The sequence below is a fragment of the Narcine bancroftii genome, chromosome 4, assembly GCF_036971445.1.
Source record: "Narcine bancroftii isolate sNarBan1 chromosome 4, sNarBan1.hap1, whole genome shotgun sequence".
Lineage (NCBI taxonomy): Eukaryota > Metazoa > Chordata > Chondrichthyes > Torpediniformes > Narcinidae > Narcine > Narcine bancroftii.
Window position 1 is genome coordinate 245439954 of NC_091472.1, and position 25725 is coordinate 245465678.

The 25725-nt window shown below is 41.5% G+C and overlaps 1 protein-coding gene across 10 annotated transcripts in view; it reads left to right on the forward strand.

Moving 5' to 3' along the window:
- Positions 1-25725, forward strand: part of LOC138761815 (E3 ubiquitin-protein ligase HECW2-like) — a 333777-nt gene that overhangs the window by 246913 nt on the left and 61139 nt on the right. For all 10 annotated transcript variants that reach the window (XM_069934590.1, XM_069934589.1, XM_069934588.1 and 7 more), the window contains 5 exons: positions 1436-1532; positions 10233-10316; positions 14495-14604; positions 18042-18162; positions 18509-18622. In XM_069934590.1, the coding sequence (XP_069790691.1) occupies positions 1436-1532; positions 10233-10316; positions 14495-14604; positions 18042-18162; positions 18509-18622 (526 nt within the window). The remainder of the gene's footprint in view (positions 1-1435; positions 1533-10232; positions 10317-14494; positions 14605-18041; positions 18163-18508; positions 18623-25725) is intronic.

Sequence of the window (25725 nt, forward strand, 5' to 3'; positions counted from 1 at the left end):
TTTAGATATTTTTGTGATTTCCTGTCATCATTAAAGTCTACTTGTACATTGCCCACAAAGCAAGCTGTTTTAGTCAGTCCAAGCATGCCTGGGCCTGCACTCAGTGCAGGTGCTATGCAAGTGTTGTCTTAGGCCTGGCCATCCATGGAAGGCATTTAAAAATGTTGTTGAGAATTTTCTTGGCAACTGCAGAGCACCAAACTACTTCCAGCTGATTGACAACATGTTTCAAGCATACAAAAGCTTGAAGTACATGTCATTGAAAATTCATTTTCTGCATTCACACTTGGACTTCTTCCCTGCTGACCTTGACCAGTGTCGAACATGGTGAAAGGTTTCACCTGGACATTGCGACCATGGCAATGCGATATTAGGACAAGTGGAATCTATCATTGCTGACCGACTATTGTTGGACATTGACACGAGACGCATCAGATGCTGAGTACAAGTGAAAATCAGCGACAAAACATTTTTTAGGTCAGTTGAGCTAATGATGTGTTCACATCATTATGCAATTAAGCATGCTAAATTCAATAGAAGTTAATTTAATGTTTCTCCAGCTTCCTATGTGATATATAAAAATATGAAATAATCTTTGTTTTCATCTTGAACTTGTTTATCTTAATCCCCAATTTTTTTTTTCAGGAAGCAAACCTACTGAAAAAAAAACTTCTTGTCCAGTGTTATTGAAGTGTTAATATCAGTTTCACTGGATGCATTTTGGAGCAGCTTTGCTCCAATATCTTTGCTTGTGTGCAGGTACTTTGGTATAATACTGAGGGAAAGTTTTTTTGACACGTTTTTGTTCCATGGGCCTACACTTTTGAAATAATCGGATGAATTTTCTTTTTTTTTGCTGCATGACTTCATGTAACTGGGGTTATTCAGGAATGAACAAAAATAATGATAATAAATATGGTGATTTTGGATGTCAGTTAATTTTTTTTCCGTTTAATGCCTTGTGCAAGATTGTTATTAACCTTGTGTGGTGAGATGCAAGGACTTCCTTGGTATATTACACAGACTGTTCAGTTGCATATAAATCCAAACAGAGTAAGGTACTCAGATTGGTAGGGCAGGAGTTTTCATCATTCTGTTCTCCAGATATTGATCAGAACATCCGGGGAGGCATTTCTTTGTGAAATCCCAAGCTAAAAATGAAATGGATTTTTCCTGTCCATTCACGTCTCCCCTTTCCTTGTGTGGTCAATAAATTAAAAGTCAAATAGGGAGTAAGTGTTCCATCCAGCATGCCATTTATTCTCTTAACTTTAGTTAACATGTCTTCAGATCATATGTTCCAATAAAAGTCACGTTATTTGTTTTTGAATAGATAGTATGAATCTTTCTCTAATTGTTGGGTCATTTCAGTTGCGCAGTTCAACATTCTCCATTTTATAACCCCTGACCTGATGAGATATTCTGTTGTTTTCAGCCTACAATGATAAAATTGTAGCATTTCTACGTCAACCAAACATCTTTGAAATTCTTCAAGAGCGCCAGCCAGACCTTATCAGGAATCACCCACTCAGGTAATCCCATTGATTGTCCAAGTGGTGGTGCTGCTTGTGTGATACTGTACATTTTTTTCCGGTACAGTTACCCCTCCAATATTCTAGTCCCTGCATCTGTGCTGCAATGTTCTATAAGAAAGCGGGAATAAATAGACTCTCAGCCCAGCAAACGCTTTCATCTTGCAAAACATGTTTCATCACAGATTCTATCTGGTGCATTTCTCTTCTGAGGGAATATCTGGAAAAGTTTGATGAGCAAAAATGGAAATATACTCGTTACCTTATTATTAGTAATTTATCCCAGTTGTTCTGTCATCTCAATAGCCAAGGAAACATCGCGTCCCATGTAATTTCAATTCTAATTTTAACCTGATAATCTTAATTTCCATTAAAAGGTGTAAACTCATTCACTGCATTTGTTGTAATTTGTCAACAAAAAACTTGAAGAATTCTAGCAAATCTTGACTTTGATGCTTGTATGCTCAGTCTTCTCATTCTGTTCCCACCATTAGCTTGTTTTGATTCTCTGAAAATAGTTCTGAGAAATTTCAAAGACTTCATACTTCTATTTGAGTATCCTTTTCCCTCAGATGTTGGCTAATTTTGCCTTTGTTATCTGGAAGCTGATCTCATAAATAACTGATTGAAATTTATGATCAGCTATCTTTGAGATGCATTCCAGGATATGATGAGCTTTACTTATAACAACCTTACAATGACTGGATGGTCAATGAAACCCCACGTCCATGATATGGATGATCCCAATTTATATTACAAATATCCGTATTACAAGACAGCAATTTTAGAGCCTGCAGGAAACTCTGAGCACTTGAAAGAAAACACTATTCCATTGCGAGCTGTAATTTCATTAGATGTAGCCACATATTCCCATTTTTAAGTTTCAACAATGATATTTACTGATGGGTTCTAGGTGGCTGATATCTTCAATTTCTCCTGTCTCTTCACTGGCAGGATAACAACTGATAGCTGGTGGCGGGCCATGTGGAATTCGCAATTTGCTAACTGAGATCATTAAGACCCGGATGGGAATTGTATTCCTCTAACTTGGGGAATCACTTAACAAATTGCTCAGCAGGGTTAATGAGGGAAACAAGCACATGGGACATGGTGGACTTGTTTCAGTCCAGAGGAAAGCTTCATTCTTCGGGAGTCTTGTTATTTAACCTTTTATGATTGCTGTTTTTGAAGTTAGAATAAAGTCCAGAAGTACATTACAGCTGCAGTACTAGGCATAGGGTTGGTGTCTAGAAAATAGGTATGAAATACTCTGAAATCATTGCATTTAAGTAATGAATCGAGAATCAGATCTACATGAAACTTACTGTTTAAAAAAGCCTTTTATTTATGTCATCTTTAATCAATTCCTTCACCGATAATAAAGTGCACCAAAGTTATTGGAATGAATGTGTATATTGTTAAACGAGAACTTCTAGAATGATAAATTAGAAATTCTCTCCATCAAACTACAGTAAAACCACTAGTATCCAGAATTCAAGCAACCGGCAAAAAAAAAGATGAAAATAAATTTAAAAAATTAAAATAAATAAGAATAAAACAACAGGTAAAAATAGAGAATTTTAAATCATAAAAATAAATGTTCTCTGATGTAACATGTAACCTTTGGTGAAAATGGTTGCAAATATTTAGACAGTGGAGTTCCTAGGTTGTGCTTTGCTTGTAGCAGTTGCTTGAAGAAAGTTTTGTGAAACAGTAATTCTGCTCGCCATTGAGGTTAAAGTGTCTCCTTATCCCTGCTTAATATGAGTTACCCCGGTCAGAGGTTTTATTTGTCAACTTGGGGTGGGGATGGGGTTAGGGGGGTCGCGGGGAGAAAGGTTAATTATCTATTATTTTATTGTTCGTCTTTTGGGCAACTCCGTGGAGGGGGAGGAAGCTGCCGATGCTTCAATGGTTAAATGTTTTCAAAGAATGTGACTGAAAATAAAGTAAAATGATTAAGGTTTATATATTCATGCAAATGAAGGTTGTTCAGTGCAAGTACATTATAGTATTTTTGTCTCTTAAACTGTTTCTTCTTCATGCAGTTGTATTAGTTAGGCATTGTAAAAGTTTCAAGCAACTAGAAAATACACTTATCTGCCATCTACCAATCCTAATAGGTGCCGGATACCAGGGGTTTTACGATACTTGATTTGCCGTCACCCCTTCTCTCCCCCATTTTCTCTCCCCCTCAAATGCTTTCTCTCCTTGATCCCTCTCCTCTCTTTCACTGCTTTCTCTCCCCATTTTCCCCCTCTCTCCCTGTCTCCCCCTCTGTCTCCCCCTCCCTCATCTCCCCATCTCCCCCCTCCCCCTACTCCCCGTCTCCCCCCTCTCTCCCCATCTCCCCCCTCTCTCCCCGTTTCCCCCTCTCTCCCCGTTTCCCCCTCTCTCCCCATCTCCCCCCTCTCTCCCCGTCTCCCCCCTCTCTCCCCGTCTCCCCCCTCTCTCCCCGTCTCTCCCCTCTCTCCCTGTCTCCCCATCTCCCCCCTCTCTCCCCGTTTCCCCCTCTCTCCCCGTTTCCCCCTCTCTCCCCATCTCCCCCCTCTCTCCCCGTCTCCCCCCTCTCTCCCCGTCTCTCCCCTCTCTCCCTGTCTCCCCATCTCCCTCCCCTTTCTCCCTGTCTCCCCCCCCACCATCTCCCCCCTCTCTCCCCATCTCCCCCCTCTCTCCCCATCTCCCCCCTCTCTCCCCGTATCCCCCTCTCTCCCCATCTCCCCCCTCTCCCCCTCTCTCCCCGTTTCCCCCTCTCTCCCCGTCTCCCCCCTCTCTCCCCGTCTCCCCCCTCTCTCCCCGTCTCCCCCCTCTCTCCCCGTCTCCCCCCTCTCTCCCCGTCTCCCCCCTCTCTCCCCGTCTCTCCCCTCTCTCCCTGTCTCCCCATCTCCCTCCCCTTTCTCCCCGTCTCCCCCCCTCCCCATCTCCCCCCTCTCTCCCCATCTCCCCCCTCTCTCCCCGTCTCCTCCTCTCTCCCCGTCTCCCCCCTCTCTCCTCGTTTCCCCCATCTCCCCCCGTCTCCCCCCTCTCTCCCCGTCTCTCCCCCCCTCTCCCCGTCTCCCCCCCTCTCCCCATCTCCCCCTCCTCTCTCCCCGTCTCTCCCCTCTCTCCTCGTCTCCCCCCTCTCTCCCCATCTCCCCCTTCTTTGCCTTCCTTTGGGACCTCTCCCTTGTGCACTTATCTGTCCCTACCAATCATCCTCCCGCCCCCTCACCCCCTCCCCTTCCCCTATGGCTGTAAGATCTGCCACACTTGCATCCCCAGCTCCTCCCTTACCACAGTCCAGAGGCCCAAATAGGCCTTTCAAGTGAAGCAACATTCGCTTTTGTATCTGCAAGATTGATTTACTACATCTGGTGCTCCCTTTGTGGCCTTTTTTTTTACATTGGAGAGACTCGGCACAGACTGGGTGATCAATTCACTGAGCACCTTCACTCTGTCCGCACTAATGACAGGGACCTCCCAGTGGCCAACTGTAATAGTTCTGTGTCCCATTCCCATACAAAAATGTCCATGGCCTCATGTACCATCCCACTAAAAGCACCTATAAATTGGAGGAAAAACATCTGTTTTCTCGTCTGGGCACTCTCTAGCTGGATGGCATTAACATCGACTTCTCCGGTTTCTGCTTACCTGCTCTCCTTTCTCCCTCCCCTCCTTTTCCCCTCCCCTCCCCTTCCCTTCCTTTCCCCCCTCCCTTCCTTTCCCTCAGCTCTCCACCCCCTTCCCTCTCTATTCACCCAGCCATCCTCCTCCCTTGCTTGCTGCTCTGCCCTCCCTCCCTTCTCCACCTATTACCTCTTTTTTGCGACCATGCTCCTCCCCCCCTTACCTTTTTATTCGGACACCTGCTGATAGTTTTCCATACCTTGATGAGGGGCTCAAGCCTGAAATATCAGTTATGTATTTTTACCTTTGCTCTATAAAAGACATTGACCTGATGAGTTTCTCCAGCTTTGTGTTTTTACTTCAACCACAGGTGTCTGCAGACTTTCGTGTTTTACTGATGGAAGTTGTGGAACCAGTTGAGGGTGGGGTTACCTAAAATGAGAAAAATCAATGTTCATACTGTTAGGTTGAAGGCTGGCCAGGAGGAATATGAATTTTGCATTTGGCCTCACCCTGACAATGAATGCGGCTGAGGATGGACATGTCACTCCAGGAATGGTTGGAGGGGGAGTTGAAATGGTTGGCTACAGGAGGCTCAAGTTTGACCCACACACAGAGGGTAGGTGTTCGGCAAAGTGGTCACCAATCTGTGTTTGGTCTCCCTGACATAGAGGAGGCCACCCTGTATACACCGAATGCTTTACATGGATGATGTCCATGTAAAGCTATGCTACACCTGGAAGGTGTGTTTGTGGCCTGGATGGAGTTTATGGGGAGATATAGGAACAAGGTTTGCGCTTTTTGTGGTTCCAGCTCACAAAATGTCCCCACGCTCCAGTACCGAGTTAAAATGTTCACAGAGAATGGGAATGAGGTTAATCGTGACAGTAGCATTTAACTTTAGCAAACAGGCAAATCAAATTTAACATTTAAATCAAAAATTCCCAATGGGAACCTGACAGAGCTGCCACTCCATTCATCAGCCTGTAACTATCCAGGCTCTTCTGGACCCATTTCTTCCCATCCTTGGGCTCTCCCTGTTGGCACTGGTCTCCGCCGCCATAGTGCTTTCCCCAATAGCACACACTCGGTACAGTCCCTGGATGGACTCCATCGACCTCCCCCACAGCACATTTGGCGCAATCCCCTGGGTGGACCCCCCCACAGCACACTTGGTGCAATCCCCTGGGTGGACTCCCCACAGCACACTTGGCGTGATCCCCTGGGTGGACTCCCCCACAGCACACTTGGCGCAGTCCCCTGGGTGGACTCCCTCACAGCACTCATGGTGCAATCCCCTGATGGGCTCTTTCAGTCTCTCCCACAAAGGTCTCAGCTGTGGTTAAAGAAAATCTTGTAGATGCAACTTCTGCTAAAGCAGAATTCTGATTACAGAAAGGTCTATTCAATTCAGCATGATTTGAATTAACAGAGAAATTATCATTTACAAAATTAAATCTAACTTGACCACAAATCATTAGATTTTGTAGTTGGGTTCTGCTTTTGTTATTTTGTTGGACAATGAGGAATTTGTTCACTTTTTGATCTGTTGTATTGTTTACTTGAGTGGTCATGAGAAAGTTATACCTGTTTTGGGTGATTATATTTAAAAAAATTTAAAGATTGATTATTTTTCCTTAAATGCCAGACAATCTGAATAGTTCATGTACTGTCTTTTTGATAGTTTCCTTGTTTCAATTGATGATATCAGTTCTATCACCTCTTAGAAGCTGGTTTGTGTTGTTCTTCCATCCATATATTGCATTAGCAAACTATTTTTTTAATATTGATGTGTGATCAACATTACATTTAACTCAGTCTCTACTAGTGCACTGGTCCAAAATAAGCAAATGTAATGTTTAACGTGCATTTTCCTTCAGTTCGAGATTAAGTTTATCTTTTCCAAGGATGAGATTTCCTGACCAAGGAATCCAGTTAAATTTTAAATTTAGTTTTAGCCATACAGCACGTTAATGGGCCCATGTCACCCAATTGACTTATAACCTGCCCGTATGTTTTAAAGTTAGTAAAATCTTACTGTCAGGGTAAGATTCTCAGTATTATGGTGCAAATGATCGGGAAGTTATTCAACTCCATTCTGTTGGCATTTATTTTGAAGTAAATATATTAATTTAATGCAATTAAAGCCTTCCCATATTCAGTGTCATATTTGAGACAGTGGAAAAAAAAGAGTCAAATAACATAGTTCAAGTGTTACTTTTGCAATGCTTTGTAACTATAAGCATTCAGTGGGTCTGGCATTAAAGACTTTAGTGAGCTTTTATCAAAACTGGGAAAAGTTAAAGCCATGGGTCAAAGGATGTGAAGGTACAGAGAAAGAGGAATCTCTGAGAGGTGCAGGAGGGATTAATTGACAATATAGATAATGATGCAAGACCAAACAGGAGTTATTATGAGACATGCAATAAAATAAAAACACACATTGATTGAAGTTTCAAATGGGAATAGCAAAATGATCGTTTGAAATTGCCAGATTCCCTGTGGCATCTGGAAGGCTGTAATGTGCTTAGACAAAAATTGAGATGCTCTGTTTGTTGAGCTCCATTGGACAATGAAGTGTGTCTGGAAATAGGAGGTGGAATTATAGTTGCTGGGACCTGGTAATTGGTGCCCTGATAGTGAATCGTGGGGTTATGATACCTTATATAAGGTAGGAAAAAGTGTCTGAGAGATGCCACAAAGCCTCTGCGAGGCTTTTTGATGTGGTGCAACTTCTCAGTTGTTGGTTGAAGGAAGCAGAACAATGAAAACCTGCTGGGTGTTTGCAAGCCATAAGAGGGTAAATATTCAGAGAGGGATCCCAGGTGGGATGACAGAACAGAGCTGTGGGAGTTGTAAACGTGGTTAGAGATGTGGGCATTCGCTGCTGGTGAAGAGCTCAGTCTTTTACTGAGCCTAAGGTTCATGGAAATGGAATTAGAAGGGGATGAAGCCATGGGTTGGGGGTGAATTGAAGAAGATAATAGTGCTGGTACAGCAGAAAGAGGGTTTGGGATGGTCAGAAGGAATTTAACAAAGTTGTATAATTATCTGTTTGTGCTTATTTCAAAATCTGGTTTGGGGCTGGAGTAACCATGATGAACATTTTGGAAGACAAAGAATTTTTAAAAAAAGAACTTTTGGTTTAACAGTACTGTATTTACTTCTCCAAATAGACCAAGGCATAAAGCATATGGAGGTGGAAACATCAGGAGCCAATTAAAAAATAAATATTTTTAATGTGCTCAGAGGTTTTGAACTTTATTTTTAGAACTAGAAACAGGCAATGTGCAGTTCAGAAATCTGACCATGGCGTGACTTGCACACAGGAATGTACTTTTGCTGGCTTCGTTCTTTGCTCTCCTTCGTTAGAAATCCTTCATTAGCAATTCATATTATAATACTGTATTTTGTCCCGCACAAATCCTATGTAGGAATCTTGAGTGAACAAAGAGAAGCTGGAGTGACTCAGCAGGTCTGGCAGTATCCATGGAGAGAAACAGTCAGGCCATGTTTTGGGTCAGGACCTTTCATCAAGCCGTTTCTCTCCATGGATGGTCCTTAACCTGCTGTACCCTCCAACTTCTCATTGTAATATTTTGTATTGATTTGTTTGTTTGGAAAATGAGCAGAAAAGTATTTGCAACATTGACAGGAGTGATTCTGTCAAAGATCTTTTAAACCATTGGATTTGTAGTTAATTTGGGCTAATGGGGCAAATTGCAAAAGTGCAAACCTGATTGTCACCAGAGTGACACTACACTGCAGCAGACAACACATACATACTTCCACATCCAGGGAGCTCACAAGGCAGGCCCCTCCTAATTGGAGGGAAATTACCTGTCTATTCATTCAGTACACCATTGACAGGGATATGCAAATTCAAGATTGAGTGCAGAAAAACCAACAAACTTTTTAAAGTTCCTTATTTTTTTTAAAAAAGGAAGCAAGTCCATCAATCGGATGAAATTGGAGATTGCATTATTGGTTTCTGTATTGGTAATAGAGATGGTGAATTGCAAGTGTGTGCATAGCTTTGTCTGAATAGCTGAGATAACAAACTTTACTTACTTGTATTAATGTGTGTTCTGCATAGTTGTATTGGTGGTCATAGATTTTTATTTCAGTTTTCTATTTGTTAATGCCGTAAGCTCCCCAATGCAAAGTGACTCATTTACCACAGCCTCGTGTTACTCTCCCTCATGAGTATGGAGCCGGGTGAGATAAGCCTAAATCATGATCTCAAGTCCTCATCCGACATGGCATAATTCCATATAAAATGTGTGTACATAAATGCTGTGTTTTCAGAGCTGCCAATACAAGTTAGCATTGACATGTTCTGAGGGGCATGTTGTGAACAAGAGGTCTTCTGCTTGATGCCTCATCAAATAAAGATGCACCCTGGTACCTTCCACATCTGTGTTTACATCATATAGATTTGACACACAATTCTGGCAAATCTCAAATGAGATTGTTCCTGTTGAAATAATGGTAACACCTCACAAATGGCAGTTGAATGAACTGCATTTGTTTTCTTGCAATAATTTATATGCTGTTAAAATCATGTAGGACAAGTGGGTAAGGGGGGAAAAAAAAGACTATTTGTGTGTGGGGCCAGGTGATATTGTCTTAATGGAAAGACGACAATCTATCAGTGCCCATCGTCTTTTTTTTTAAATGCCATTCATGAAAATTCCCTGGCTCACCAGTGCAGAAAGAAGCAAGGTTACAGGCATGACGACCTAGTAATTGATGTGGATAGATGGTTCTGGTTCTGCATGGGACTGCCATCAATGCCATATGAAGGATAAACTCATTCGTCAGTATTGTTTCCTGAAATGAGTTGTCAAAAGCAGGAAGGTCATCAGTGAGAAGAAGCAGTGTGGAATCCTTCCTTGGCAGGAAGCACAATGCTGAAACGAGTGGCTTGTGGACAAACCAGCATGTGAACCCACCTTTATCAAACAGATTTTTCAGACCTCTTTGTAATCACCGCTGCCCATTACCTCACCAGTCATATGCTTGGTTATATGTATGATATGTACACTCTTTGGTTTTCTGAAAAATTATTGGATTGTTTGGACATTTTTATAGGGAGAAGATTCAGTTCATCCGAAGTGAGGGAACAAGTGGATTGGGACGATTATCCAGTGATGCAGATCTTGTTATGCTGTTAAGGTAGGTGCAGTCGATTAGTCCAGTGGATACTTGCTTGCAAAGGAACGGGGGGAGGAACATCTAACCGTGTAGCAAGTCTTTCCAATCTGGTGATTCCTGTATGGTGCCATTTTATCGGTGCATGGAAGGTTTTGTGGCCATGGAGTTAGAGTTAGAGCTGAAGGTGCAACTCCATGTCAAAGGATTGAATAGACCCATCTAACCAGTCAATGAATAATGGAAAGGAGCAAATCATGCACCTGGAGAAACTCAGGGGATCAAGCAGCTTCTGTGGAGGCAAATATATGGTCACATTTTGAATCATGCATCAGGGCCGAGAATGGGCAGAGATATCTGGCTAATATAAAGGGGTGAGATGGGTTGATAGGTGATGGTTGGAACCAGATGAGGGCAGATAGAACCAGGTGGATTCAGAGGGTGGAAGGTGTAATAAAGGAAAGGCTTGATCATGTTTGTGGATGACACAGTTGTGCAGCTCCTGTGTGGAACTGCAGTTTCAGAGCCACAATGATCCGGATTCAGTGGTGACCTCCAGTCCATATTCCTGCTGTGACTCTCTGGTTTCCTCCCACATCCCGAAGATGTGCAGGTTGGGATATCAGGTGTCTTTTGTAAATTTCTCCTCGTGGGTTGATGGGAGTTAGAATTTGGGGGGAGTTAAGGGAAAAATTAAAAAGGTATTTAAGGTTTTTTTTTAATGCCAGCAGTGTCTTGATCATCTAAGATAGACATCAAGATAGAATTGAAAGAAAAACTGGCAAAGGAAAAATGACCTCCTGGAACTCGTACCTTTATAGTGTGAATAACCCTGAAAAAAGACAGAAGAGTGACTTTCAACTAGTTATTAAAGCAACTGATTCAGTTAAATACAGGGCAACATGATGTTCATTCTCTTAGGTTTGATATTTTTTCATTTCATTTTGTGTTTCTCAATTGATGAATAGCTGAAAAAAGTTCATTTATTCAGTAAAATATTTTAAATTCATCGATTGCATTCTTTGCACCTGCTCCTTTCTCCACCTTTGGAAGGCCTGCTCTCCAGGATTACCATCCAATAACTTTGACAGACAAAGATGTTAGAGGACTTAAGAAAGTAGTTGCAGGGATGATATTTCCCTGGGTGCTGATCAAAGTAAGGAGTTGACCTCACAGGTCTGAGCTGAGAGGGAATGTCTTCACCCAGAGGAATTTTGTTCCCTAGAGGGCTGCAGAGGCTCAGTGCATTCAATAGAAAGACCGATAGATTTTTTGATATAAATGTGATCAAAGTTACTACCCAATATAATGTTCAGGAAATCAATTTGTATTACTTTGAAGTAATTGCATCAAATTTATATTGATTTTATTGTAAATCGTGTGGACATCAACAATATATTTCTGTGTGTTTACCTTTATCAGTTTGCTTCAATCAGTAAGCAACTATTGATTGACCAATGAACATAAAAATCTACAGGAACATTATTTTCCAACTGGATTGTTCTAAAGATCTATAATCCTCACTGGCTCCAGTTCTTTATTTTCTATCAAAAAGTTATTACATATCAGCTGTCACCCACAATAAATATGATGGTTTCGAAATCGAATGTTCCCTATTGTGAATTGTTCCATCATTAATTTTTATGTTTTGATAATGTTTCCAGCACATTCATGGAAATTCACTCTTTGTCCCATATCTAATTTGAATTGGATTGCCTACTGTCACGAATGTCAAGGTACCACGAAAAACTGCTATCCTGGCAAGTCGACCTGCATACAGATAGTATATCCAATCAGTGCAAGAATAAAACACAAAGTCCAAGGGTTAGGGTACACATCAGACTAAAGTTCATGGAATAATGTTAAAGAGAAAACAGCAGGATGGAAGCTGTTTGTGAACCTGGAGGTGTGAGTTTTTAGACACGTGCATCTTCTGCCCAATGGGAGGGAGAAGGAGAGTATGACTGAAGCAGATTGTGTCCTTTAATATGTCAAAGCAGTGGGAAGTGATGACGGAGTCAGTGGAGAGGAGGTTGGTTTACGATATGGCCTGAGCTGCATTCACAATGCTCTGCAGTTTCTTGCAGTCTTGAGCAGCCAGGCAGGATATGTTCCATGGTGCATATTTAAAAATTGGTAATGGACACGGGACATATTGAATTTTTGCTTGCTTTCTGCAAGAGCACTATGGAAAGTATACTGACTGGTTGTGTCACAGCCTGACTTGGAAACAAATGCACAGGGATCAGAGGGCTGCAGAGGGTGGAAATTCAACACAGCACTGACTTTATGTTCATTGACGATATCTACTGAGATGCTGCATCAAGAAAGCAGCCAAAGTCATAAATGATCCCCTTCACCCCAGTCACAATCTTGTTTCGCTGCTACTTTCAGGCAGAAGGCACATATAGAAGCCTGAAGTCCAGTACTTCTAGTTCAAGATTGTTTTATTTTTCCAACAGCTTTCAGGCTTTTGAACCTGCTGTAACCATAAGTCTATTCCAGAGTCACCAATGATCTGCCTGCCCTAGTGAAACATCACTCCTTATTTTGAGTGAATCACAATTGTGAATATTCATCTATAAATGTGACCGTTTAATTTATTCTTATTAGAACATAGAAGAGTACTGGACATTGCAGTCCCTTTGGCCCACAATGTTGTGCTGACCTATATATTCCTAACCCAACATCAATCTAACCTGTCCCTCCCTCACAGCCCATAATGCTCCATCTTTCTTGTATCCACTTGCTTATCTAAGTGTTTGAATATCCCTATTGTACTAGCCTTCACCACCACCCCCGGCAGTGCATTTCAGGCACACACTACTCTTTGTGTAAAGAAAATCTCCCCTAAACTTTCTCCACTCACTTTAAACAGATGTCCTTTGGTATTGGCCATTGTTGCCCAAGTAAAAAGGTGCTGGTGGTCTGCCCGATCTGTCACCTTCTTAATCTCATACCCCTCTATTAAGTCGCCTCTCATTTTCCATCGTGCTAAAGAGAAAAGACCTAGCTTAGTTAACCTCAGACACGTTCTACAATCCAAACAATATCTTATTGAATCTCTGCACCCTTTCCACATCCTTCCTATATTGAGGTGACCAGACAGAAAAGTTTGTGTGGTCAAACCAAGATGTTATCAGGACTGTGGGGCTTGAGTTAGGAGAGCTGGAATAAGCAAGGACTTTTTCCCTGGAGAAAGAGGTGATCTTATTGAGGTATATGAAGTGGCATGGATAAGTCGTAGTCTTTTCCCCAGGATAAGGGTGTGCAAAATGTGTGTTTAAGGCTAAAGCATGGGTTTAGGGTGGGGGGGTGGGGGGTGGAATGAAATATTTAAAAGTGACTCACTTTACAGAGAAGGTGGTGTATATTCAGAACAAGCTGTCAGAGGAAGGAGGAGATGGATAAGTATCAGATTAGGGTATTAAGGGATATGGGGAAAAGGCTGGAAAATGGAGCTAGATAAGAGAATAGTTTAGCTCAGGGTAAAGTTACGGAGCAGATTTGATGGGCCAAATGGCTTACTTCCATTACTTTACCTTGTGAAAGACCATCATTGGAATATCCTCGAATCATGGACATGTGCAACAGTATTCCTGAAACCAGGAGTTAGTCTCTTTGCCGACTGCATATCAGTGATGCTTCTCACAGCAATTCACATGAACTGGCTTTATTTGGAAACATTGCTTGCCAAGAAGCATGTTGTGAGATGCTTTGTCTAAAATAAGGTGATATGATCATAGTGAAACTCGTAGGTAATTGGTGGCTGAAGGTCTCAGCAGCAGGTGAGGAGAGGCAATGGGATGCAGATATTTGGGCTTACGAGAAGGCATGTGATCCAAAGCTTGCTTGGGGAAAACTAAGGTGATTAACTTCAGTCTTCCCAATGTTTAGTTATGGGGAATAGTTGTAGATCCAATTTGGCAATAAAATGATCAATTATATTCCCTTTTTCCTATCTCACTTTAATTCTATTAGTTTGGCACAAAGGTGGATATAATATGAAATAATTTTTTTTAAAAATGCTGGAAATACTTTCCATTTGGAAGCATAGATGGGGAGAGATAAAATTGAAAGAAAAGTTAGTATCATTGCCCAGCTTTAATTTGTTTTATGTTCCGATATATTTGTGAACATTATGAAGAGAAATGGATTTTCTTTAAAATAATGATCTCTGCTTTGTCTTCTCTCCTACTTAGCCTGTTTGAAGATGAGATAATGTCCTATGTACCACCTCATGCTTTACTTCACCCCAGTTATTGCCAGTCTCCACGTGGTTCCCCCGTATCATCACCTCAGAATTCCCCAGGTAAATTCAAGTTCAGTTTATTGTCACATGCATCAAAAATGCAGTGAAAAAGGTTGGTTAGCGAGCAGGCCAGTAGCTATGTCATACATAGTACAAGAAGTACAGCACAGTACAAGAGTTACAGGGAAAGATCAGTTGGAACAAAGTAAAAGCAACATAATTTACTGTGGTTCATAAAGAAACTGTCCTGGAATCTTGGTGGTGCATGATCCCAAGCCTACACTGTAGACAATTTTAAGAGATGCTTGTGGCATGCCACATTCCTCAGTCTTCTGAGGAACTAGTTATGTAGATGTGCTTTCTTGGCCTTTGCATCAATGTGGGTGGAGCAGGACAAGTCACTGAAGAAGTTTGTATCAGGAACTTAAAGCTGTCTCCCATCTGCACCTCAGCACCAATGATGTAGACGGGGCCGTGAGCTCTGCCCCTCTTCCAGAAGTGTATCACAAGCCCCTTAGATTGCTGACATTGAGGAAGTGATTGTTGTCCTGGCTCCAAGCTACAAGTCCCTTTCTGTTTCCTTTGTACTCTGCCTTGTCATTGTTGGAGATTCTGCGTGCGATGGTGGTGTCTTCTGTAAATGTATCAATGGAGCTGGAGCTGTGTTTAGCTGTGCAGTTGTTGGTGTTAGCCCAAAGGACATGATGTGAGAGATATTAACAATGTTAATGAAGTATAGTAGGGAGCTGAATACATAGTCTTGTGGTGCCCTGGTGCTGAGGATGATTGAGGTGCTGTCACCTTCTGTAGCCTTCATCAGTCATGATCAACCATGGGTACTGGGCCTCTGGTATGAAGCTGGAGAGGCCTCCCCAGGGCGTAAGCCAGGGCAGAGTTGAAATGGAGGATCTGTCTGTTGCCCATGCAGTGGGATACCCCCCCCCCCCAACCCAACCCCGACCACCATGCTAATGGCAGGTTCAAAGGAATGACGAAAGTCGATTCAGTTTGGTGCCAGTAGCATTGCAGGAGTTGCCATGCCCGATGCTGGGTACAGCAATCAGCCGCCTTCCGGACTCCAGCTCTGAAATTTTTCTCAGCATTTACTCCCAAAACCTTTCCCATGCTGTCTGTGAGAACAGCTCCACTTGGCATAAGAACTATACCACATGTGAAGGCCAAGAGTTGGACTTAGTTGAAATGCACGCCATGAGGAGCATTTGGATAGGAGTGGCAACTCGTTCCCACTACTACTCTTCGGCTTTGACAACTTATAGAGCTTCCTCACTGATTGTTGCCTATGGGATACAAACTCATGGATCATATTACAGAGAGGGTGCTGAAACCCAGGTGGAATTGCTAACTTGGCCACATGACAACAATAGGAATGAAGTCTGGTGGAAAATGTCGCCAAGAACAATGTTCTGTACAGCACATTGGAATAATACAGTTCCTGTGAGAGGTTTGTCAGCCATGCTGATTAGCTAGCACAATTGAATGTGAAACTATTCTTAATTGAGAAGATTTCCAAGAAATAAGTTGAAAAATTCACAGTGAGAAATAATGAAGTAAAATGGAAGGTATAAAGGATCTGGAAGGAAAATTAAGATAGAAACCTCAGAATTAAACAATAAAGGATTTTAATTGCTTTGAGATGTTACCCAATAAATATTTTATTATCTATGACAGAAACATTACTGTTTATTTTCCTAGAAGAAATTTTAATTAATGAGAGTATGGAAAATAATAGGATTTGCAGTCTATGTTAAGAAGGATTGACTGAAATGTGAGACCTGTCCATGTTTTGATATTTCTGTGAAATTATTAATATAGTGATTGCATGGGGCTTCCCATGTTGTCTGCACCATTTACCATTAAAGACCGGCATTGGACAGCCTGCCAGTAAAGATGTGCTCAACCTTTTCAGAAAGTATCATACTGTAAAAAAAATATTTTGCCAGTAAATAGCCTTTATTATTCAAGGTTGATTTTTGTCAGCTATTTTGAGTGAAGTATCCAAAAAATTCCTATCAGGAAACAGAAGGTCATTTGTGCTGTCTGGGATTTTCTTGTGTGTAAAATGTGCTACAAAAATCACTGCTCTGCTCATTAGATTTGTCTAGATTTGTCAAACCTGATTGGGTTACTTCCAATTCACTTAAATGGGCTAAAAACATAAAATGCTGTAAGTAGTTGGGTCATCAGAACTAATGATTAAAGATCACCAGCCATGTACATTATCTTCTTATCTTTCTTCAGTTACTGCATGACCTGCTAAATATTTCTAGCATTTTCTTTTGAGTTCACAGTTTTTTGCAAGGTGTAAATTTAAGTGTTAACCTATTTTTTTTCTTTCTGGACACTGAAATGCATGTACATTTTCTCCTTTATGTCTGAATTGCCTCATTTCTTATTGGTTCGAAAAATGATAATATAAAGACAGAACAAAAATGCCCCTATTTCCAGCCTATGCCCAGTCAATGCAAAACAAAACACTGGTGACTCCTTTCATCACCTTCATGGTAAGGAAATATCATAGCATTTAAATAGAATTTATTCCGTGCAGGCTGTGGGGAAAAAAAGGGGAGTAAACTAACCATTTACTCCCATTACTACTTTTTCTCTTCAAACCTTTTCTCAAGCTCACTTTCAAATTTGCAAGGAATAGAATCATCCCTGTGTGGCTGAGGACACAAACGATAGGAGCAGGAGTGAGCCATCGCTCCTCTCAAGTATGTCCCACTATTGAATATGATCATTGCTGATTTATGCTGGCCTCAAACAAGGGCAGCATGGTTAGCGTAGCAGTTAGTGCAGTGCAGTTACAACTCTGGCTCAAATCCGGTACTATCTGTAAGGAGTTTGTATGTTCTGCCCTTGACCTGCACAGTTGTTCTTCAGGTGCTCCAGTTTCCTCCCACCTTCCAAAACATATGGGGATGGTAGGATAACTGGGTGCAATTGTTGGCACAGGTTTCAGTGGCTGGATTGGGCTTCCAGCGTACTGTATCATTTAAAAAATAAATCTTCAGTACCAGTTCCCCATAAAGCTCAATTTCCTGATGCCTGATTTATATATCTCCATCTTAACTAGGTCAAATGATCTGACTTCCAAAAGCCTTGTAGGCAGTGAATTCATGAGAGTCATTATCCCCTGAGAGAAAAAAATTCAATTCAGTTTTAAATGGCCAGTCTACTCCCTCCTCATTGCTTGGTGCAGTGTTCTTCCTCGGAATCATTAAACAACTCGCAACTAAAGCACAAAATGTATGGTTCCCATTTTATTCAGCATCTAAAAGCCACATTTTTTAATCACTGAGGTGATTAAAAGGGATTCGTTTGAATGCTTACATTTTATTGAGGTGTAATAGCATGTGCAATATCAACATCACTGTTAAACTTTCTGCTGAACACTAAGAATAGTCTCACATGTGCTGAAGCCCTGGTGCAGGGCCAATGAGGGCATTTCCAACTGAGTGTGAAACACTTTTCTACAGGCACCCAGAGAGCCAATGCTCGAGCTCCAGCTCCATACAAGAGAGACTTTGAAGCTAAGCTCAGAAATTTCTACAGGAAGCTTGAAACAAAAGGCTACGGACAAGGGCCAGGAAAGTTAAAGTGAGTCATTTACGGCGGTGGGGGTGGTGGGAGGGAGGAACTGAGAACCCAAGGCAGCAAGTTGTGAAGAGCAATGTTTGTAATCTAATGGGAGCTTTCATTTACCTGGCTAGTGAGTCTTTCATTGACCAGTGAGTCTTTTTTTGAGTCAATGTTATTCCAATGTTTTATGGCTACAGAAAACCAAAGTTTCAGAAAATATTTATCAAACATTGATGTTTGTAAGAATATAAGTAACCTGGGTTCCGGGGACATGAATGCTCTGATTTGAAGGTCTGCATGACTTGTTCTTGTATTGTTCACTTTCTAATATAATTAAATAAAATTTTAATATTTTGCACTGCAGGTTGATCATCAGAAGGGATCACCTGCTTGAAGATGCATTCAACCAAATAATGGGCTGCTCCAGGAAAGATTTACAGAGAAATAAACTCTATGTTACATTTATTGGGGAGGAAGGGTGAGTATGTAGCATAGCATTGTTAGAACCTGAATCATGTTTAATATTTCATGTGGCTAGGATTTAATAAATGAAATCTTTTTCGTAGTTAGTCTTTCAGAACCTATTTAAACTTGGACATAAGATGATCAATAAAGATTAGAAATTAATTTCAGTGCTGCTAAAATGTAATAAGATTTCTGACTTGTTCCATTTTCCACATGATAGGCATGCCTTACAGTCATGCAGTGTTAACAATCAGGGAAAATATAAGCAGACCAATCTTTGTATCCCTCTCCAGGTCACCATTCCCAGCCTTGAGGGCTCAATAAAATTCAATCTTCTCTGTTTGCAGGTCACATAACGTGCCCGCCCAACACCAGACTTCAGAAGCAGCCTTTTGTTCACGGTCTTTCACGGGAGGAGATCACCAGATAGATTAGGGGTTCACAAAAATGCTCAAACCCTGTTTGAAAAAGATTGCAGTTGCCCTCCTCTGTCTCCTGGAAAACTTTTATCTATGATAAAGCAGCATTCAGGGCAGTTTTGAGAGCCCTATGTCCATACATCCCAAACACACAGCAGCCCTACAAAACTGCAGAAGGTGCATCCCTCATCCCAGTTGCTCACCCCATTAGCAAACTCCTGCCCCCCCCCCCCACGTGTCCTCAGTCACCTTAAGACTTCACATAATCAGAGTAGAAGCAACTCATCCTTGACATTGAGGTACTTCCTCAGAAGAAACAGAAGCTTAGAGTTGTCTGATTGAAAAAGTATTTTGAACGTTGGTAACACTGCATTTGCAGGATCATGTACACTTCTGGACACCCCATTACAGTAGCTTTGGAATGGGTACAGAAGAGATTTGTCAGGACACAGAACTTTTTTCTCATGAGCTTTGAAGTATTATGGGAGATCTAATTGATGTTTATAAGATTTGAAGAGACATTGATAGGGCAGACAGGCAGAATCTTTTTCTTAGGACAAAGATATCGAATATGAGAGGAGGAGAGATTAAAGGGGATGTGCTGGGCAAGTTTTTTTTAACAGAGTGATAGGTGCCTGTAATGGGTTGACAGAGGTAGTGATGGAAGCAATTATGATTGTAGTCCTTAAGAGGCTTTTAGATAGACACATGAACAAGCGGGGAGTGGAGAGAGATAGATTATGTGCAGGCAGAAGAGATTTAGTTGAATTTTCCATTGTATTCAGTACAGACATTGTGGCAGAAGGGGCCTTTTCTTGTGCTGTACTGTTCTATGTAAACAACATGAACAACTTGTATTTACATTGCACTTCTAATGTCCCAAACTGCCCAGTGACAATGATGTACTTTCAAGAAGCATTTCCAAGGAGGAATGGATGATAGAAATCTATGGGAAGAAAGTCAAGTGGCTGGAATTGAGAAACCGCAAATATGGAACATTGTATAAGGTTGGGAAGGAGAAAGAGCATTGGAAGGATGAAGGCCAAAGTGAATATTTTAAAATGGAGGTGAACAAAAGAGACAGCAGAAAACTGGAGCAACACACAAAATGCTGGAGGAACTCAGTGGATCCAGCAGCATCCACAGAAGGCAATAGACAGTGGTTTCCTGATGAAAGGTTTTGACCCAGAATGTTGAAATCTATTGCCTTCTATGGATGCTGCCTGACCTGCTCAGTTTCTCCAGCATTTTGTGTGTTAAAATTGAGGTTTTGCTCAGCTGCAAGAGTCTAGTGGGTCAAAAAGCACAGGTTGACCAGGATTTAATTCAGGTTAGAATATGTGCAGTACTGTTTTTCAAGTTTACTGAGGATAAAATGAGACCGACTAATCAAGTCACGTTTGATTGCACAAGTACAATCCAATATAACAGCGTTCTTCGGTCCTCAGTGCAAAAACATGCAGACACGCAACCAGACATAACACATATGTAGTCAAACAACACACATGCAGGTCAAGTTTTAAATATTAAAAAATATATATTTTTAAAACATATAACACACCCACCCACCCACAAAATAAATAAATAAATAAACTTTGTTTCATGAATATGAGAGTCTCAGGTGATTAATGCAAGCCGTTATTTTGGTCATTCAGCATTCTTACTGCTTATGGAAAAAATTTGTTCCTTAGCCTGATGGAGCTGACCCTGATGCTCCCCTATCTCTTTCCCGTCAGAAGAAGCTGAAAGATGTGTTAGGGGTCCTCCATGATTTTGCGCTCCCTCTTCAGGCAATGATCCTGGTGGATCAAGTCACTAGGAGGAGGGAGACTCCAGTGATCCTCTTTGCCACTCTTATAGTCCTGTGGATTAACCTCTGATCTATTTCTCCGCAGCAACCTTACCACACTGTGATGCAGCTGGCCCAGATGCTCTTGGTAGAGCTCCTGTAGAAGGTTGACATAATGGTGGCCGGTAGCTTTGCCTGCTTCAGTCTTCTCAGGAAGTGCAGTCACTGTTGCACCTTCCTGACAAGTGAAGGGATTGCAAGAAACTGTGAATTAAACAGGAAAGTCTGCAGACATTATGATTGTAGTCCAAATACCCAAAAGTCCTGGAGAAACTCAGCAATTCACATTGGAAGTAAAGGGTAACCTTCGTCAAGGTATGAGCTAAAAGCAGGGAGGCACTGCTTTATGCTCATAGCTGCCCCCACATCCCCATAACCTCAGCTTTTTTCCCTTCTGCCCTCCCACCTATGACTTCTTGCCTGTTCGCCTGCCCTCCTCCCCCCCCCCCCCCCCCCCCCCCGCCCCATCTTCACTCCTCTCCTTTTCATCCCCAACTTTTTATTAAGGCACCTGCCTGATTTTTGCTTTTAGCTTGATGAAGGGCTCAGGCCCAAAACATTGGTTAATCTTTGCTTCATATGGATGTTGCGTGACCCTCTGAGTTTCTCCAGCACTTGCGTGCATTGCATAAGAAAGTATGAATTCAGCCCAACATGAGCAAATCCAGGAGAGTAGTTGGTGTGTTACAGGGTTTTGGCTGTTTCAGTGAATGCCCATGAATGTTTGGCTTTATTGAGTGGAAAAGTACAATGGAACAAGATTGGTTGAGTGTCATATTGTTGCCAAAGGAATGGAGTCAATGGCTAAAAGAACAGTATTTGAGCTCAGACTCATTCTGGTTAGTGTTACTGTTTGAAACAGTTTGTGGTTATAATTCGGATCATGTCGTTCACCATAATGAATACCATGATCAGTGCAAATTTCTCATTATGATTTCAATGCTGATCTAATCCTTTCAGCTGTCACCTTGTGTAATAAGTAAATGGCTTTTCAGAGAAAAAATGAGAAAAATAATTACTTGCACTTATATGGTACTTTTTCTTGTTATCAAGTCTTTTCAAAGTAATTTAAATAATGAAATATATTTTACACAGAGACAGTGCAATGCAGAAGCATTCAAGCAGCCCTTCTCCACTACAATACTGCACATAGTGGAGAGGTACTTTTGGTGATATTAGATGGAAATTGTCAGTCTGGACACAAAGTTTCTCCTCATTACTGAATAATGTCTTGACATTTTTAATACTCACCAAAACAAGAAAATTAAACTTCAGTTTTAAAGTCTTTCCCACCTAACTACAGGAGAGGTATGATTCAGATTGAAAGAGTGCAGAGAGGAGAAGATTTACAAGATGTTTCCGTGACTTGAGGGGTATAGGGTAAATGCAAGCAGGCTTTTTCCAGATGTTAGGTGAGACAATAAGTAGAGGACATGGATTAAGGGTGAAAGGTGGAATGTTTAGGGGAACTTCTTCACACTGAGAGTGTGGAATGAGGTGCCTGCTGAAGTGGTGAATGAGAGCTAGATTTTGACATATAAGAAAAATTGTATAGGTAGATGGATGGGAGGGGGATGAAGGGCTATTGTCTGGGTGCAGGTCAATAGATAAGGCAGAATAATAGTTTGGTTCAGACTTGATGGCCAAAGAGCATGTTTCTGTGCTGCAGTATCCTCTGTTTGACAAAGAAAGGTGCCACTGACTTGGAGTCACGTGATGGAGTAGTGGCTGGTCGGGTGGAAACAGCCCTCTCCAGAGAAAGGAAAAAAAAGTGTGAAAAAACAAAGTTCAATAAACATAAAATACAGGAAGAGAAAGATAAAGTTACAGAAGATAGCACCCAAAAGAGAAAAAGTAAGAATAACAGAGAAAAGGGAAGAAGGAAAATCATTGGAGAAGAAAGAAGAAGACCTTACCTGCACATCAGAGCAGAGAGCCACCGTGGAGAGGAGCAGCCGATCTTCGGAGTTGGTGAGTCCCCAGAGGAGCGGTGTCCTCCCAACCGGTGACTTCAAAAATGGCTCTCAGAGCCAAGAAGAGGTGGACAACTGCGCAGTGCACAAGTAAAAGAAAAGATTAATGCCGACAGGAGGGGCATTAGTATCGGGGCATTCGATACTAATGCCCAGTACTGGGGCATTCAGCTGGGGGAAGTAAAGAAGAAAGAAGAAAAGAAGAGTGGTGAGAAAGAGAATGAAGGGCTGGAAGAGGGTGCGCGGCAACGGGGCAACCGACAGGGGGACGACCTGTGGCAGGAGACCCAGCAGCGGGTCGGTCTGCAACAAAGGGCCCAACAACGGGTCAACCTGCAGCGGGAGGCCCAACAACGGGTCGACCTGCAGCGGGAGGCCCAACAATGGGTCGACCTGAGGCGGGAGGCCCAACAACGGGTCGACCTGAGGCGGGAGGCCCAACAACGGGTCGACCTGAGGCGGGAGGCCCAACAACGGGTCGACCTGCGGCGGGAGGCCCAACAACAGGAGACACACCAGCGGGAGGCTCAGCAAGGATACAGAAGCAGCTCACCAGAGAAGGATGAAGATACAAAGATACAGAGAAGAGAAGATGACACAGATATAGATACAGACACAGAAGGAGAGGAGGATGAAGACCAAGATTTTCAAAGGAAAGAAGGTAAAATAGAAGGACAAAATTTAGATAAAGCCTTTTTTGAAGAACAAATGAGATCACTAAAAGAATGGTTTTCATTAGAGTTTAATGCAATTAAAAGGAAAGTGAAAAGAACAGAAGATAAAATGCAAAGGTTAGAACTGGTCATGACAGAAATAGGGAAAAGAGTAGAGAATCTGGAAGAGCGGGAAACGGCTTTAGAAATGGAAGTAAATGACAGAGAAAAATTGGAAGAAAGTGATAAAAATTAAAGAGACACAAGAGTTGTTATCTCAGAAAATTGATATGTTGGAAAATTATAGTAAGCAAAACAACATAAAAATAGTGGGCCTGAAAGAAGGCAAAGAAGGGTCAGATATGAAGGAATTTATAAAAAGATGGATCCCGAAGGTGCTGGGAATGAAAGATTCACATGAAGAAATAGAAATCAAAAGGGCACATCGAACGCTAGTACCAAAACCACCACCACATCAAAAATCGAGATCCATATTGGTAAAGTTTCTAAAATTCGACAAGGGAAAACATACTGGAGCAGGCAAGAAAGAAGGTTAGAGAAGACAATAAGCCGTTGGAATATAAGGGTCAAAAAATATTTTTTTACCTGGACATAAGCTTTGAGCTTTTAAAGAAGAGGAAGGAATTCAACACAGAAAAAACAATCTTATGGAAGAAAGGGTATAACTTTATATTAAGACATCCAGCAGTACTCAAAGTATTCATTCCTGGGGAATGGAATAGACTGTTCTCAGACCCAAAGAAAGCCCAAGAATTTGCTGAACGTTTGCAGGACAGGAGAAGAGAGGAGAGAGGAGTGACAAGAAGGAAGACCAGCAAGAAAATATAAAGTAAAGATAATGTATATATAAATATTTAAAGATGGATAAGAGAAGGGGAAGAAGGGAAAAAAAAGAGAGCTTTGTTATAAGTATAGGAAAATAGTGTTCTCTGGGGGGGCTGGGGGTGGGGAGAATAATGGTCACTGTGAAATCGGTTGACGCTTGCGAGCAAGTTTGCAAACCAAATGGAAAGGGGAGTTGTGGTTGCCATCAAGGGACAAGAAGTTTATTTGGGGTTAAAGGGTTATTGCTTGTGGGGATTGTTGGGGTATTTCATGTCTTAAATGCATTGTCATATATTGAGATTAAAAAGGAAAACTTAAAAAACAGTAATGGAAAAAAGGGATGGAGGTGGTGAAGAGGCGGAAAAGAAGTGAAAATAAAGATATAAGATGGCCACGTTGGACTATATGACTATAAACATTAATGGAATATATAACCAATTTTAAGTGTATCCCGTTGGAAAAAAAAATCACATATAATTTAAAAGACAAAGTTACAGTGATTGAAAAAGCCTGGGAACCATATATGGAACATAACAGAAAGAGCAGGCCTCAGACCACCACCACTTAAAATGATAAAAAGATAAACATGATCAGATTTAATGTGAATAAGTAGATGATACTTCTTTTTTGTTTGTATTCCTTTTGTATAAAGATATTGTTTTATTGTATTTTATATGTCCAATATTTACTGTTTTTGAGGGGGGTGGGAAGGGGGAAGGGAGGGATGGGGGAAATAAAGAGAAAATGTCACTGTGAATATTTAAAGAGATGCATCTGTAAATATATTGGTTGATATGGTTCATAGTATGATAAATAAAGAATTACAAAAAAAAAGGTGCCACTGATTGCTCAAGTCCAGTTGCAATACTGAAATTTACTGATCATATTCTGGTGTTTATAATAAGCTGATATTATGAATAGTTCTTTATCAAACTTCAAAACAGTTTTCGTTACCCTTCTCACAAAATTAACCTTGGCTTTCCATCCTTGCAAACTCAAACTCCACCTCCAATCCTCTTTTCCAACATTCCCAAATGCATCGGAGCAAATGAAAGCAAGCTTTCCAACACTTCATATTTGAATCAACTCGATCAGATTTTCACCACTGCTGAGTAACCAAAGCATGCTTTGAATGATCACATAGGAAGCTGTACTACATGATGCAAGTAATCTAATGCCCCTCCTCTCCATGTCTGGAGCCTGACATAACTGGCCACACCATCCTCCTCCACACAATCATTCAGTCAGCCATGATCATAATTGCCTCCTGTTTTCTCATCTATCCAGAGAGTTACACCTGCAATAGCTTCATTTCCACATTGATCTCTTTGGACTGCAGTGGTTCTCTCCTATTTCGCATCTGCAATCTGACCACA